General features: G+C 47.4%; 1 protein-coding gene and 1 pseudogene across 4 annotated transcripts in view; both read right to left on the bottom strand.

Annotated features, from left to right (window-relative positions):
* Window positions 1–13,126, bottom strand: part of tmem232 (transmembrane protein 232) — a 74,120-nt gene that overhangs the window by 57,531 nt on the left and 3,463 nt on the right. For 2 of the 4 annotated variants that reach the window (XM_080189031.1, XM_080189032.1), the window contains exons 3-4: window positions 4,357–4,468; window positions 784–889 (exon numbers count right to left, since the gene is read on the bottom strand). In XM_080189031.1, coding sequence (XP_080045157.1) covers window positions 784–889; window positions 4,357–4,468 — 218 coding nt within the window. Of the gene's footprint in view, window positions 1–783; window positions 890–4,327; window positions 4,469–13,126 lie in introns of those variants that run through there. The other 2 variants (XM_080189034.1, XM_080189033.1) reach the window with 2 other exon arrangements.
* On the bottom strand, window positions 7,017–7,178 carry LOC145343604 (U2 spliceosomal RNA; annotated as a pseudogene).

The following is a 13,126-nucleotide window of genomic DNA, read 5'->3' as shown; positions in this document are numbered from 1 at the left end:
ATTATATCCTTCTTTAAATAAGGAGACCAAAACTATACACAGTACTCCAGATGTGGTCTCCCTAAAGTCCTGTACAGCTGTAGAAATACTTCTCTACTTTTATATTGCATTACCTCTTAAAGCTGAAGATCTTTAGTGCAACTTTTTCTCAAGCTGGAAAAAACCCTAAATATCACTGAGCCTCTCCACCTTCCAGCAAAGAGAGATATCAGATACCCTTACAAGATTCTTTGCCCTGAACTTGTCACTGAATCCACATCCTTTCATCTGGATAGCCAATGTGTTAACAATTGAGAATGCACATAGGAATTTTGGTCTTCAAGTATTTATTCCAACACATTACCATTATAAATATTTTGAAAAGAATGACATACATAACTATTCTTAGCAAATAGTACAAAATAAAGAAAAATTACTCTTTGATCTAACCATATTTCACATATTGTATCACAGCCATTTTATTTCTGTATAAATAGATGTTTGAAAACATCGTGCCACACTTTCTAAACAGCAAAATATGAGTGATCACCAGTTATAAGTTAAGGTTTGTTGCAAACACATTAGACCAGCTTTACTCGCAAACTATTTTCCAAAAAACAATTCTGCAAACATTCTGTACATGGATCGACGTAAAAGATGTCCTATAAATGCAAGGTAGTTTTTGATTATCGATTGAGTTTTTAGTTCACAGGAACATCATCCTGCACTGCAACTGTAATACTACATCGTTTACTTTATAAACATGTTTATATAATAACCATTAATTTTCTTTGATAATCTTACCTTCTTGTATTTTTCCTTTACACTGAACAAGCAAAGCTAGTTCTGTCCAAGCTAATGGCAGATTAACATGGCTCCCGGAACCCATTGTATTCAATCCAACTTTTCGCTAAGACAGAGAAATAATCAGTAAGCATAGAGTTATACAGTGCAGAAGAGGTCATTTAGCCCATCGAGTCTACACCAACAGAAAAACTACACTAAATCTAAACCTGCACCAATTCCACATTCCAAACTTGGCCCATAGCCTTGAATGTTATGGCATTTCAAACATTCACCCACATACTTTTTAAAGATTGTGCGTTTTCCTGCCTCTACTACACTACTGAGCAATGCATTTCAGACTCCTACCACCATCTGGGTGAAAAAGAATTTCCTCAAACTCCCTGCCCCTCACCTTAAAATTATGTCGTCTCATCACTAACAGCTGCTTACTATTCATTCTATCCATTTCCCTCATAATCTAATACACCTCAATCATGCCCCTCTCAGCTTTCTCTTCTCTAAAGAAAACAACCCAAGCCTATCCTGCTTCTCTTCATAGTTCAAATGCTCCATCCCAGATAACATTCTGGTGAACCTCCTCTTCACCCTCTCTAGTGTCATCACCAGAGGCGGTCAAAACTGCACATAAGAACATAAGTAAGAACATAAGAAGTAGGAGCAGGAGTAGGCTATCTAGCCCTTCGAGCCTGCCCTGCCATTCAATAAGATCATGGCTGATCTGAAGTGGCTCAGTTCCACTTTCCCGCTTTCACCCCATAACCCTTAATTCCCTCGTCTGCCAAAAACCTATCTACCCATGTCTTAAATATATTTAGCGAGGTAGCCTCCACCACTTCAACGGGCAGAGAATTCCAGAGATTCACCACCCTTTGAGTGAAGAACTTGCTCCTCAACTCCGTTCTAAACTGTCCCCCCCCCCCTTATCTTGAAGCTGTGCCCTCTCGTCCTGCTGTCCTTTGAGCGGGAAGAATCTCTCTACCTCTACCCTATCCACCCCTTTCATTATCTTATACATTTCTATAAGATCCCCCTCATCCTTCTAAACTCCAACGAGTACAGACCCAGTCTATTTAGTCACTCTTCATAGTCTAAGCCTCTCATCTCCAGTATCGGCCTAGTGAACCTCCTCTGCACTCCCTCCAAGGTCAAAATATCCTTGCGCAAGTGCGACAACCAAAACTGCACACAGTACTCCAGCTGCGGCCTCACCAATGCCCTGTACAGTTGCAGCAAGACCTCCCTGCTTTTATATTCAATCCCCCTCGCTATAAAGGCCAGCATCCCATTCGCCTTCTTGATCACCTGCTGCACCTGCAGACTGGGTTTTTGCGACTCATGCACAAGGACCCCCAGGTCCCTCTGCACCGTAGCATGCTGCAGCTTTTCGCCCTTTAAATAGTAATCCATCCTACTATTATTCCTGCTGGTACTCCAGTTGTGGCCTAACCAAAATTTTATACAGCTCCATCATATCCTCCCTGCTCTTATAATCTATGCCACGACTGATAAAGGCAAGTGTTTCGTATGCCTTCTTAACTATCTAATTAACTGGCTCTGCTGCCTTCATGGATCTGTGGACAAGCACATCAAGATTTCTCTGTTCCTCCTCGTTTCCTAGTGTCCTGCCATACATTAAGAACTCTCTAGTCTTGTTACACCTCCCAAAACACATCACCTCACACCTTTCAGGGTTAAATTCCACCTGACACTGATCTACCCATCTGACCAACCCATCTATAACTGCTGTAATTTCCAAAAAAAAACTTTAAAATGTTGCTAATTTCTGTCAAGATCATAATGGTTGCCTCATGTGGAAAGATTGAGCAGGCGGGTTTATACTCATTATAGTTTACAAGAATAAGGGGTGACCTATTGAAACATAAGGTTCTGAGGAGGTTTGATAGGCTACACACTGAAAAGATGTTCCCACTTCTTGGAGAATCTAAAACTAAGGGGTAGGGTTTAAATATAATGGGTCTCCCATCTGAAATGAAGCTGAAGAGGATTTCTTCTCTCTGACATTGTTCTTGTTTGCGAATGGGCCAGGAAATGGCAAATGGAATTTAATGTTGGCAAGCGTGAGGTGGTCCACTTTGGTAGGAAGAATGGTAGGAAGGACTATTACTTACGTGGCGAAAAACTGCAGCAGGCGACGGTGCAGAGGGACCTCGGGGTCCTTGTGCATGAGTCGCAGAAACCCAGCTTGCAGGTGCAACAGGTGGTCAGGAAGGCGAATGGGATGCTGGCCTTCATAGCGAGGGGGATTGAATATAAAAGTAGGGAGGTCTTGCTGCAGCTGTGTAGGGCACTGGTGAGGCCGCAGCTGGAGTACTGTGTGCAGTTTTGGGCGCCGTACTTACGCAAGGATATTTTGGCCTTGGAGGGAGTGCAGAGGAGGTTTACTAGGCTGATGCCGGAGTTGAGGGGGTTGAGCTATGAGGAGAGGCTGAATAAACTAGGCTTGTACTCGTTAGAGTTTAGAAGAATGAGGGGAGATCTCATTGAGACGTATAAGATGATGAATGGAATGGATAGGTTAGAGGTGGAGAGGCTCTTCCCGCTCAGAAAGGACAGTAGGACTAGGGGGCACAGCCTCAAGATAAAGGGGGGGCGGTTTAGAATGGAGTTGAGGAAGAACTTCTTCGCTCAAAGGGTGGTGAATCTCTGGAATTCTCTGCCCGTTGAAGTGGTGGAGGCGGCCTCGCTAAATATTTTTAAGACGTGGGTTGATGGGTTTTTGATAGGAGAGGGGATTAAGGGTTATGGGGAGAGGGCGGGAAAGTGGAACTGAGCAGCGACAGATCAGCCATGATCTTATTGAATGGCGGGGCAGGCTCGAAGGGCTGGATGGCCTACTCCTGCTCCTATTTCTTATGTTCTTACGTTCTTCACTTCCACAAAGAGCAATGGAGACTAGTTCATTGCACATTCTAGGCCAGGCAGGAAAGTGGAGGTAAGACACAATCAGAAGGCCATGAACTTACAGAACAGGGGAGCAGGATCTATGGGCAGAATGGCCTGCTCCTGGTCCTATTTTTTTATTACTTTATGGTGCAGGTTCTCTGCTCTGTAGCACCACAATCACCCTTTTGGCAGTTCACAAACTTTTCCTCAAGTCACTTCCAGCACCAGAATGCAGTGGACCGAGCATGCCCCGGACTTGTCCAGACAGTGAAAGTGTTTGAATGATGATGGGATACTTGGTGACGGTTCTAGTGGTCCCACTGCTTAGGTTGTGGCATGAATCAGTGGGCAAGAATGGGTGCGTTGCTCCAGGTTTAAACAGCATTGTTCCATCCTCAAGATGATGAACTAGCTGGGTGTATAAAAAACACATATTTCCAATACTGCCATCAGGACATCGGGATGTCCCAAAACTTTTTACAGCATAGAAATGCTTTTGAAATGTAGTGACATGTCATGTAGATGGTGAGAAATCCTGAGAGCAAATGCTCCATGAGATTATTCCTATCTGGGAATCCTATTATCGCTTCTACTGTTAACATGTTAAACAAAGCTCCTTCAGGTCATTAAAGCAAACCTTTCATCCAATAATGGTTTATTTTGCACCTTATTTCTTGTGAGCATTATTTGAGCCATTTCAATCATTTGTTTCTTTTCCTTTTGCTCTTTTGCTAACTTCAACTCCTGGACAAATTGTTCTGTGACTTCAAAGGGGTTCCTGAAATAAACAAATAGTAATATTGTATAATGGATAACACTAAAATGTTTTTTCTTTATGTTGCTGAATGAAGAAATGCTACAACTATTTCCAGCTCATTCCAATAACCCCAGAAGAACAGTTTTATCTCAAGTCAAATGAAGTGAATTTTGGGGATAACTATTAACTGATCATAGATACATAGGCTGAAGAGTTTCTGAAATAACTAGGCGTAACCTTGAAACTCTTTCTTTTCTCATCTGCAAGATCAAAGTCAAAACCCACCAGTTCGTGAGCCACAGGCAGTCTGTATTTTTCTGCAGACTGAATCAGGCCCTTCAACAACTTCAGGTCAAGAGGTTGGTAGGAGAAGAATTAGCTTAAAAAAAAATCATCTCAGATGTTTCTCCTTTCTTCTGCATAGAGATTCCATTTTCTGTATGCTATATATTAACAGAGCCGTCCCCACCAGTTCTTTAGTGACCAACCTGTCCCCACAATTACTATACCCTAGTGTTATAATGACAAACCTGTCCCTACCAGTACCGTTCCCAGCAGAAAATCCTTCCTCCACTATTACTATACCCGAGTGCTATGGTGACAAATCTTTCCCCATTAGTAGTGTACCCGTGTCAAACAGCGACAAACCTGTCCTCACCAATACAATTCAGCAACTGACTCGTCCTCACCAATGCTATAACTCAGTGATATATAATGACAGATGCGTCCCCACCAGTACTGTGCCCCAATGTTATACAGCGACAAACCTGCCCTCTTCAGTATTATACCTCAGTGTTACAGTGACAACCTCTCCCCACTAGTACTTTATCCCAGTGATGTACATTGTCAGAGCAGTATCCTCCAATACTGTCTCCCGATGTTATAGTGACAGGCCTCTCCCACCAGTACAATACTGTTACAGATCTGTCCCCAGCAGTACTGCATCCCAGTGTTATACAGTAACAGACCTCTCCTCACCAATGCTATGCCCTAGTGTTATACAGAAATAGATGTGTCCTCAACAGTACTGTACCCCAGTGCTATACTTATAACTTCACAAGACCTATCCCCACCAGTATTTACCCCAAATGTTATACAATGTCAGACCTCTCCTCGCCAACTCTGTACCCTAGTGTTATACCGAAACAGACCTGTCCTCAACAGTACTGTACCCCAGTGTTACACAGTGTCAGACCTCTTCCCAAGAGTATAATAGCCTGGTGTTACAAAGTGGCAGACCTCTCCCCACTAATACAGTGCTCCTGAGTTATACGGTGTCAGACCTCTCCCCACTAGTACTGTACCCCAATGTTAGACAAGATGTTGGAACTTCATGTTAGTTTTAGATATGTTACTACAGAGTCCTGGATTAGTAATCTGAAGGTTGAGTTCAAATCCCACTATAGCAAATTACAAAACTGAAATCAAAATAACTCATCATTTCCTGATAGCATCAGAAAATTGACTGTAAAGTTACTGTATTGTCACAAAATGCCAACCGATTTTTTTTTATTTCAAAAATATACTTTATTCATAAAAATCTCAATTAAACCATTGCAAATCTACATGCCTACAAATTGCAAACAATGCAGAATAAAAACATTTTTACAGTTCTATACAAATTACAGTCATAACATTTCAAAACTTAAAACTACATACATGCCTCAAATTTTACTGTGTGCCATTATTTCTCAGATTGGCACACAGTTACGCAGGCCGAGGGTGTCCTGCAGTTCCCAGGCCCTCGGTCTGCCTACGTTAAAAGGCCTTATAGCGTGGCCTTTCCCCATTGTGTCTTTGCGGTGGCTGCCCCAAGCTTCAGCGCGTCCCTTAGCACGTAGTCCTGGACCTTGGAATGTGCCAGTCTGCAACACTCGGTCAAGGACAGTTCTTTCAACTGGAAGATCATCAAGTTTCCGGTGCACCAAAGTGCGTCCTTCACCGAGTTGATGATCCTCCAGCAACAGTTGATATTTGTCTCGATGTGCATCCCCGGAAACAGCCCGTAGAGCACAGAGTCCTGCGTCACCGAGCTGCTCGGGACGAACCTCGACAAATATCACTGCATCTCACTCCAGACCTTCTTTGCAAAGGCACACTCCACAAGGAGGTGTGCGACCGTCTCATCAGCCCCACAGCCACTTCAAGGGCAGCGTGCGGTGGTGTTGAGACCTCGAGCGTGCATAAAGGATCTGACGGGGAGTGCCCTTCTCACCACCAGCCAAGCCAGATCTTGGTGCTTGTTTGTGAGTTCTGATGATGAGGCATTCTACCAGATTCTATCATTAAACTGATAAGAACAGATTTTTTTTTTAACTACACTTGACCTTGGCTAAAAGGCTGAGAAGCGATAGCCTGTAAACTTCCGTATGGCCCCCCCACCTCGCTTCCTGACCCACTGTCTTTTATATGCGTCTTGCTGGGCACAGCAAAAGAGCCAACTTGTCTGATTGCTGCAGTTGCTGTGAAAGGCAGCGGGGGGCGTGGTGTGTGTGCCCTGACTCTGTCGTTGACACCTGCTGGCCAGCAAGCATGTGCTGCCACATGTTCTGTTTTTGATGTTCTTGTTAGTTAGTGCACCGTTCCTGGAGGGAGTGCAAGACCAGGTCGATGTGTGATGTGGAAGTTGTGAGCCCCTTTCCCACTGCCCTGTTCCAAAAATTGGCTTAATAGGGGACATATCAGATATTAAACTGATAAGAACAGATTTTTTTTAATTTCAAAATGCCAACTGATTTTTTTCCCAAAAATATACTTTATTCATAAAAATCTCAAATACACCATTGCAAATCTACATGCCTATGAATTGCAAACAGTGCAGAATTAAAAAATTTTTACAGTTCTATACAAATTAGTCATAACATTTCAAAGCTTGAAACTATATACATGCCTCAAATTTTACTGTGTGCCGTTATTGCTCAGATTGGCTCACAGTTACGCAGGCCGAGGGTATTCTGCAGTTCCCGGGCCCTCGGTCTGCCTCTGTTAAAAGGCCTTATAGTGTGGCCTTTCCCCATTGTGTCTTTGCAGCGGCTGCCCCAAGCTTCAGCGCGCCCCTCAGCACGCAGTCCCGGACCTTGGAATGTGCCAGTCTGCAACACTCAGTCAAGGATAGTTCTTTCAACTGATCAGCAAGTTTCGGGCAGACCAAAGTGCGTCCTTCACCGAGTTGACGACCTTCCAGCAGCAGTTGATATTTGTATCAGTGTGCGTCCCTGGAAACAGCCCATAGAGCACAGAGTTATGTGTCACCCAGCTGCACGGAACGAACCTTGACAAATACCACTGCATCTCACTCCAGACCTTCTTTGCAAAGGCACATTCCACAAGGAGGTGTGCGACCGCCTCATCAGCCCCGCAGCCGCTTCGAGGGCAGCGTGCGGTGACGTTGAGACCTTGAGCGTGCATAAAGGATCTGACAGGGAGTGCCCTTCTCACCACCAGCCAAGCCAGATCTTGGTGCTTATTTGAGAGTTCTAGTGATGAGGCGTTCTGCCAGATGACACTGACAGTCTGCTCAGGGAACCATCCGACAGGATCCGCCTGCCATCTCCTTTTCTCTCAGGGCCCCAAGGACGTTATACGCTGACCACTGCTTAATCGCCATGTGATCAAAGTTGTGTTTGCAGAAAAATTTCTCCATGAAGGACAGGTGCTGTGGTATGGTCCAACTACTCGGAGTGTTCCGCAGCAGTGTGGCCAGACCCATCCTCCGCCACACTCGGGACAGGTAGAACCTCAAAAGGTAGTGGCACTTGCTGGTAGTGAACCGAAGATCTACGCACAGCTTGATGCAGCCGCATACAAAAGGTGGCCATCAGGATGAGGGCAGCGTTGGGAACGTTTTTCCCTCAGTTCCCTGGAGATTTGTGCATCGCCTCCCTCCGGATGCGATCCATCTTTGATCTCCAGATGGACTTGAAGATGGCCTGTGTCACTGCTGCAGTGCAGGATTTGGGGATAGGCCACACCTGTGCCATGTACAATAATATGGACAGCACCCCGCATCGGGTCACCAGGTTTTTTCCCGTCATGGAGAGGGAGCGTTGCTCCCACAAGCCCAGTTTCTGCCTGGCTTTCGTGATGCGTGCGTTCCAGTTTTTGGTGCATGCCCCCGCCGCTCCAAACCGTATCCCCAGCACCTTCAGGTAATCTGCCCTCAAGGTGAAGGGGACAAAAGATTTGTCAGCCCAGTTCCCAAAGAACATGGCCTCACTCTTGCCCTGGTTGACTTTGGCTCCCGAGGCCCGCTCAAACTGCTCGCAGACCTGGAGGAGCCTGCTAACAGATGAGGGGTCTGAGCCATGTACAGTGAGGCTTTGACCTGCGTGCCTCCACTGCCTGGGATTGTCACCCCTTTGATGCCTGGATCGCTTCTGAGGGCCTCAGCAAAGGCTTCAATGCAACACACAAAAAGGGCGGAGGAGAAAGGGCAGCCCTGCCTGACTCCAGACCTGATTTGAAAACTATCTGATTCCCACCCATTGACTGAAACTGCGCTACTGATGTCTGTGTAGAGCAGTCGGATCCAATTGAGGATTTCCTCCCCAAAGCCCATTTTGGAGAGCACATCCATCATGTAGCTGTGTGATATTCTGTCAAACGCCTTTTCCTGGTCTAGGCTGATGAGACACGTATCCACCTGCCTGTCCTGCACGTAGGCGGCCGTATCCCTGAGTAGCACGAGGCTATCAGAGATCTTCCTGCCGGGTACAGCACAGGTTTGATCAGGATGGATCACTGACCCCAGAGCAGATTTGGCCCGGTTGGCGATGACCTTGGCCAGAGTTTCATAATCCACGTTCAATAGTGAAATGGGTCGCCAATTTCTACCCTTCTGCTTATAGATGAGGGTAATGATGCCCTTCCTCATGGATTCTGACATCCTGCCTTCCAGAAGCATACTTTCGTATACTTCCATGAGGTCTGGGCCTGTCAAGTCCCACAGCACCAAGTAAAACTCAGCCGGTAAGCCGTCACTTCCAGGAGTTTTACCCTTCTGAAAGGACTCGATGGCCTTCGTCAGCTCGTCCAGAGATACCAGTCTGTCCAGACTGTCCCGACTGTCCCACTCGCCGTCGTCTAAGACCTGCGTGATAGACAACAGGAAAGACTGGGAGGCTGTGCTGTCTTTTGGCTTCAGGTCATACAGTCCAGCATAGAAGGACTTGCAGATCCTCAGGACGTCACACTGCGATGACCTTACAGAGCCGCGATCTTCCTTCAGGCTGCTGATCACAGAGGTTTCTCTGTGTACCTTCTGGAAGAAGGAACGCAAGCACTTTTTGTCCTGCTCCATGGAACAGACCCTGGACCGGAAGATGACCTTGGCGGCCTCCGAGGCAAAGAGCGAGGCTTGCTGGCTCTTCATCTCCTGGAGATCCCCCCTGACATCAACTCCCATCAACTGCAGTTGGAGCAGTTCCTACATGCTTTTCTGGAGTCGGGACATTTCCCCCTGGCTCTCCCTGGCCTTCTGAACCCCTTTGCGAATGAAGAACCTTTTGATGTTGTCTTTGCTGGTTTCCCACCAGAGCGATGGAGACTCAAAGAAGGGTTTCACGGTCCTCCAACCATGGTAAACCCTCCTGAGTTCCGAGGTTCTCTGGGGTCAACAGTTCTACATTCAGCTTCCAGGGTCCCCTGCCCAATTTCTGGTTTCCCTCCAGCTGACAGTCAGCCAGCAGGAAGCAGTGGTCAGAAAAGAATACCGGCTTGACGTTGGTGGGCCTGACTGTGAGCGTGCGGGACACAAACATGAAGTCGATCCTGGAGCGGACTGACCCGTCGGGCCACGACCACGTATACCTGCGCTGCCCTCCGTCTGCTGGGTTGCTGAAGTCATCGAGCAGCTTGGCATCTTTGACCGTCTCCAGCAGGGCTCTGGACATGGCGTCCAGTTTGTTTTCAGCCCTGCTGGATCGGTTGGCCTTGTCGATGATGCAATTGAAATCCCCACCCAGAATGATCGGCCTGGAGGTGGTGAGCAGCAGTGGCAGCTGCTCAAAAACTGCCAGCCACTCGGTCTTAACGGCAGGGGCATACACATCAACCTGAGAAGGCAGTTTTTGTACGTGAAGTCTGCTATGAGGACGCAACACCCCACCACCTCCCTAACTTCGGAGATGGTAAAGCCACCTCCCTGCAGCAGGATGCCTAGGCCCGAGGAATGGCAGTTGTTCCCACCTGACCAGATGGACGGTCTATGGGACCACACACTTGACCAACGCCTGTAGCTGCTGAGGTGAGGTATCCCACACTCCTGCAGGAACAGCAGGTCGGCCTTAACATTGGCCAGGTAGGACAATGTGGCCGTACATCTCAACCCGTCTTTAATGCTGTGTACGTTAACTGAGGCAAACTTTAAAGACATTATTAAAATTAAAATGATTTGTCAGTCCTTACATTGCATTCAGTCAGCATGCTCCAGGTGCAGCATTCCTGTGGCGCTGACGAAATTCTACAGGGCTCCAGGGCTGAGGTAGCAGTCCGAGCCTGCCTCACATCCCCGACGGCGACCAGATGATATCGTCGGTGTCACGTTGCCATCGGTTGGTGCCGGGGTCGTTGGTCGGTCTCCGCATCGGACGGTGTCAGTGTCCTTGTTCCTGTTCCGTGGTGTCAGGATAACCGCAGCCGCACTGTTGCCTGCATTGCCTGGATGGTCCGCTGGTGCTGCGATGGCGGTGGTGGTCTGTGGCAGTTGTGGTTCCAGCGCCGCTTTTAAATTGAGTCTCTTGCTGTTTCGTCGTCTGACAGCTTTTCTTTCCTTGTCAGAGGAGACGTCACCACTGGAGGCTCTAGCTGCCACAGATTTTCTTTTCCGGTTGTTTTTCTTCGATTTGACACACTGCCAGGGGCTCTTGGGATCTGTGATCTCCTGTTCCATGGCCTCTGCACCCTCTGCTGGTGGTGCTGTGGATGTGTCATCCTGCCACACTGAGGGGTCCACCCTTGCTTCAGAAGCTTTCTCCGGACAAGCTTCTGTACTGGTGGTCTTTTTCCCTGAGGTGGCAGGGGCACTTGCCTTCCTTGCCTTCCCTCAGGCGTTTGATAAGGTGCCTCACAAAAGGTTGCTGCAAAAGGTTAGGGTGCACAGAGTCAGGGGTAAGGTGTTAGAGTGGATAGAGGATTGATTATCTAATAGGAAGCAGAGAGTTGGAATCAATGGGTGCTATTCTGGTTGGCAGTTGGTGACTAGTGGAGTGCCACAGGGATCGGTGCTGGGGCCTCAACTGTTTACCATTTACATAGATGATATGGGGGGGGGGGGGGGGGGGGGGGGCTGCTGAGTGTAGGGTAATGAAATTTGCTGATGACACAAAGATGAGTGGAAAAGCAAATTGTGTGGAGGGTGTGGAAAGTCTGCAGAGATCTGGATAGGCTGAGTGAGTGGGTGAGGGCCTGGCGGATGGAGTATAATGTTAGCAAATGTGAGGTTATCCACTTTGGTAGAAATCATAGTAGGAGGGATTATTATTTAAAAGGCAAAAAGCTGCAGCATGCTACGGTGCAGAGGGACCTGGGGGTCCTTGTGCACGAATTGCAAAAGCCCAGTCTGCAGGTGCAGCAGGTGATCAAGAAGGCGAATGGAATGTTGGCCTTTATAATGAGGGGGATAGAATATAAAAGCAGGGAGGTCTTACTGCAACTGTACAGGGTACTGGTGAGGCCGCAGCTGGAGTACTGTGTGCAGTTTTGGTCGCCGCACTTGCGGAAGGATATATGGGCCTTGGAGGAAGTGCAGAGAAGGTTCACTAGGCTGATACCGGAGATGAGGGGGTTAGCCTATGAAGAGAGATTGAATAGACTGGGTTTGTACTCGTTGGAGTTTAGAAGGATGAGGGGGGATCTTATAGAGACATAAAAGATAATGAAGGGGATAGACAGTGTAGAGGTAGAGAGATTCTTCCCACTTAGAAAGGATAGCAGGATTAGAGGGCACAGCCTCAAAATAAGGCGGGGGGAGGGCAGTTTAGATCGGAGTTGAGGAGGAACTTCTTCACTCAAAGGGTGGTGAATCTCTGGAATTCTCTGCCTGTTGAAGTGGTGGAGGCTACCTCGCTGAATATATTTAAATCACGGGTAGATAGGTTTCTGATAGACAAGGAAATTAAGGGTTATGGGGAGAAAGCGGAAAGTGGAACCGATCCACTTCAGATCAGCCATGATTTTATTGAATGGCGGGGCAGGCTCGAAGGGCTAGATGGCCTACTCCTGCTCCTATTTCTTATGTTCTTATGTATTCCGCCTTCTATGATCTGGGCAAGCTCTGTAAACGTGGCCAGCCTCCCCGCAGAGGTTGCAGCATTTGCTGTCTTTGCACTCCTTGGTCGCGTGCCCCTCCTTCAAGCAGTTTTTGCAGAAGGTGGTGCTGCAGCTTGCGGCAAAATGGCCTGTTTTGCCGCAGATGCGACACACTCGTGGCTGTCCCACGTAGAACAGGATGCCTCGATTCCCCCCGATGGCAAAATTGGAGGGCAGGTGCAGGAGGCCTCCCTTGGGGTCGGTCTTGAGAGTCACTCTCACCTGTCTCTTACAGGTCCAGATCCTGTATTTGTCTATAAAGTCCATGCTCTCTCCCTTCACCTCCACGTACCTGGAGAGGAACGTCAGCCACAGGGACATAGGGGTTATATATCTGGAACATGATAACCCGGTTCTGCCGGGATGGCACGG

The sequence above is a fragment of the Carcharhinus amblyrhynchos genome, chromosome 5 (genome assembly GCF_965287045.1).
Source record: "Carcharhinus amblyrhynchos chromosome 5, sCarAmb.v2.hapA, whole genome shotgun sequence".
NCBI lineage: Eukaryota > Metazoa > Chordata > Chondrichthyes > Carcharhiniformes > Carcharhinidae > Carcharhinus > Carcharhinus amblyrhynchos.
This window is presented reverse-complemented; position numbering and strand designations above follow the sequence as displayed.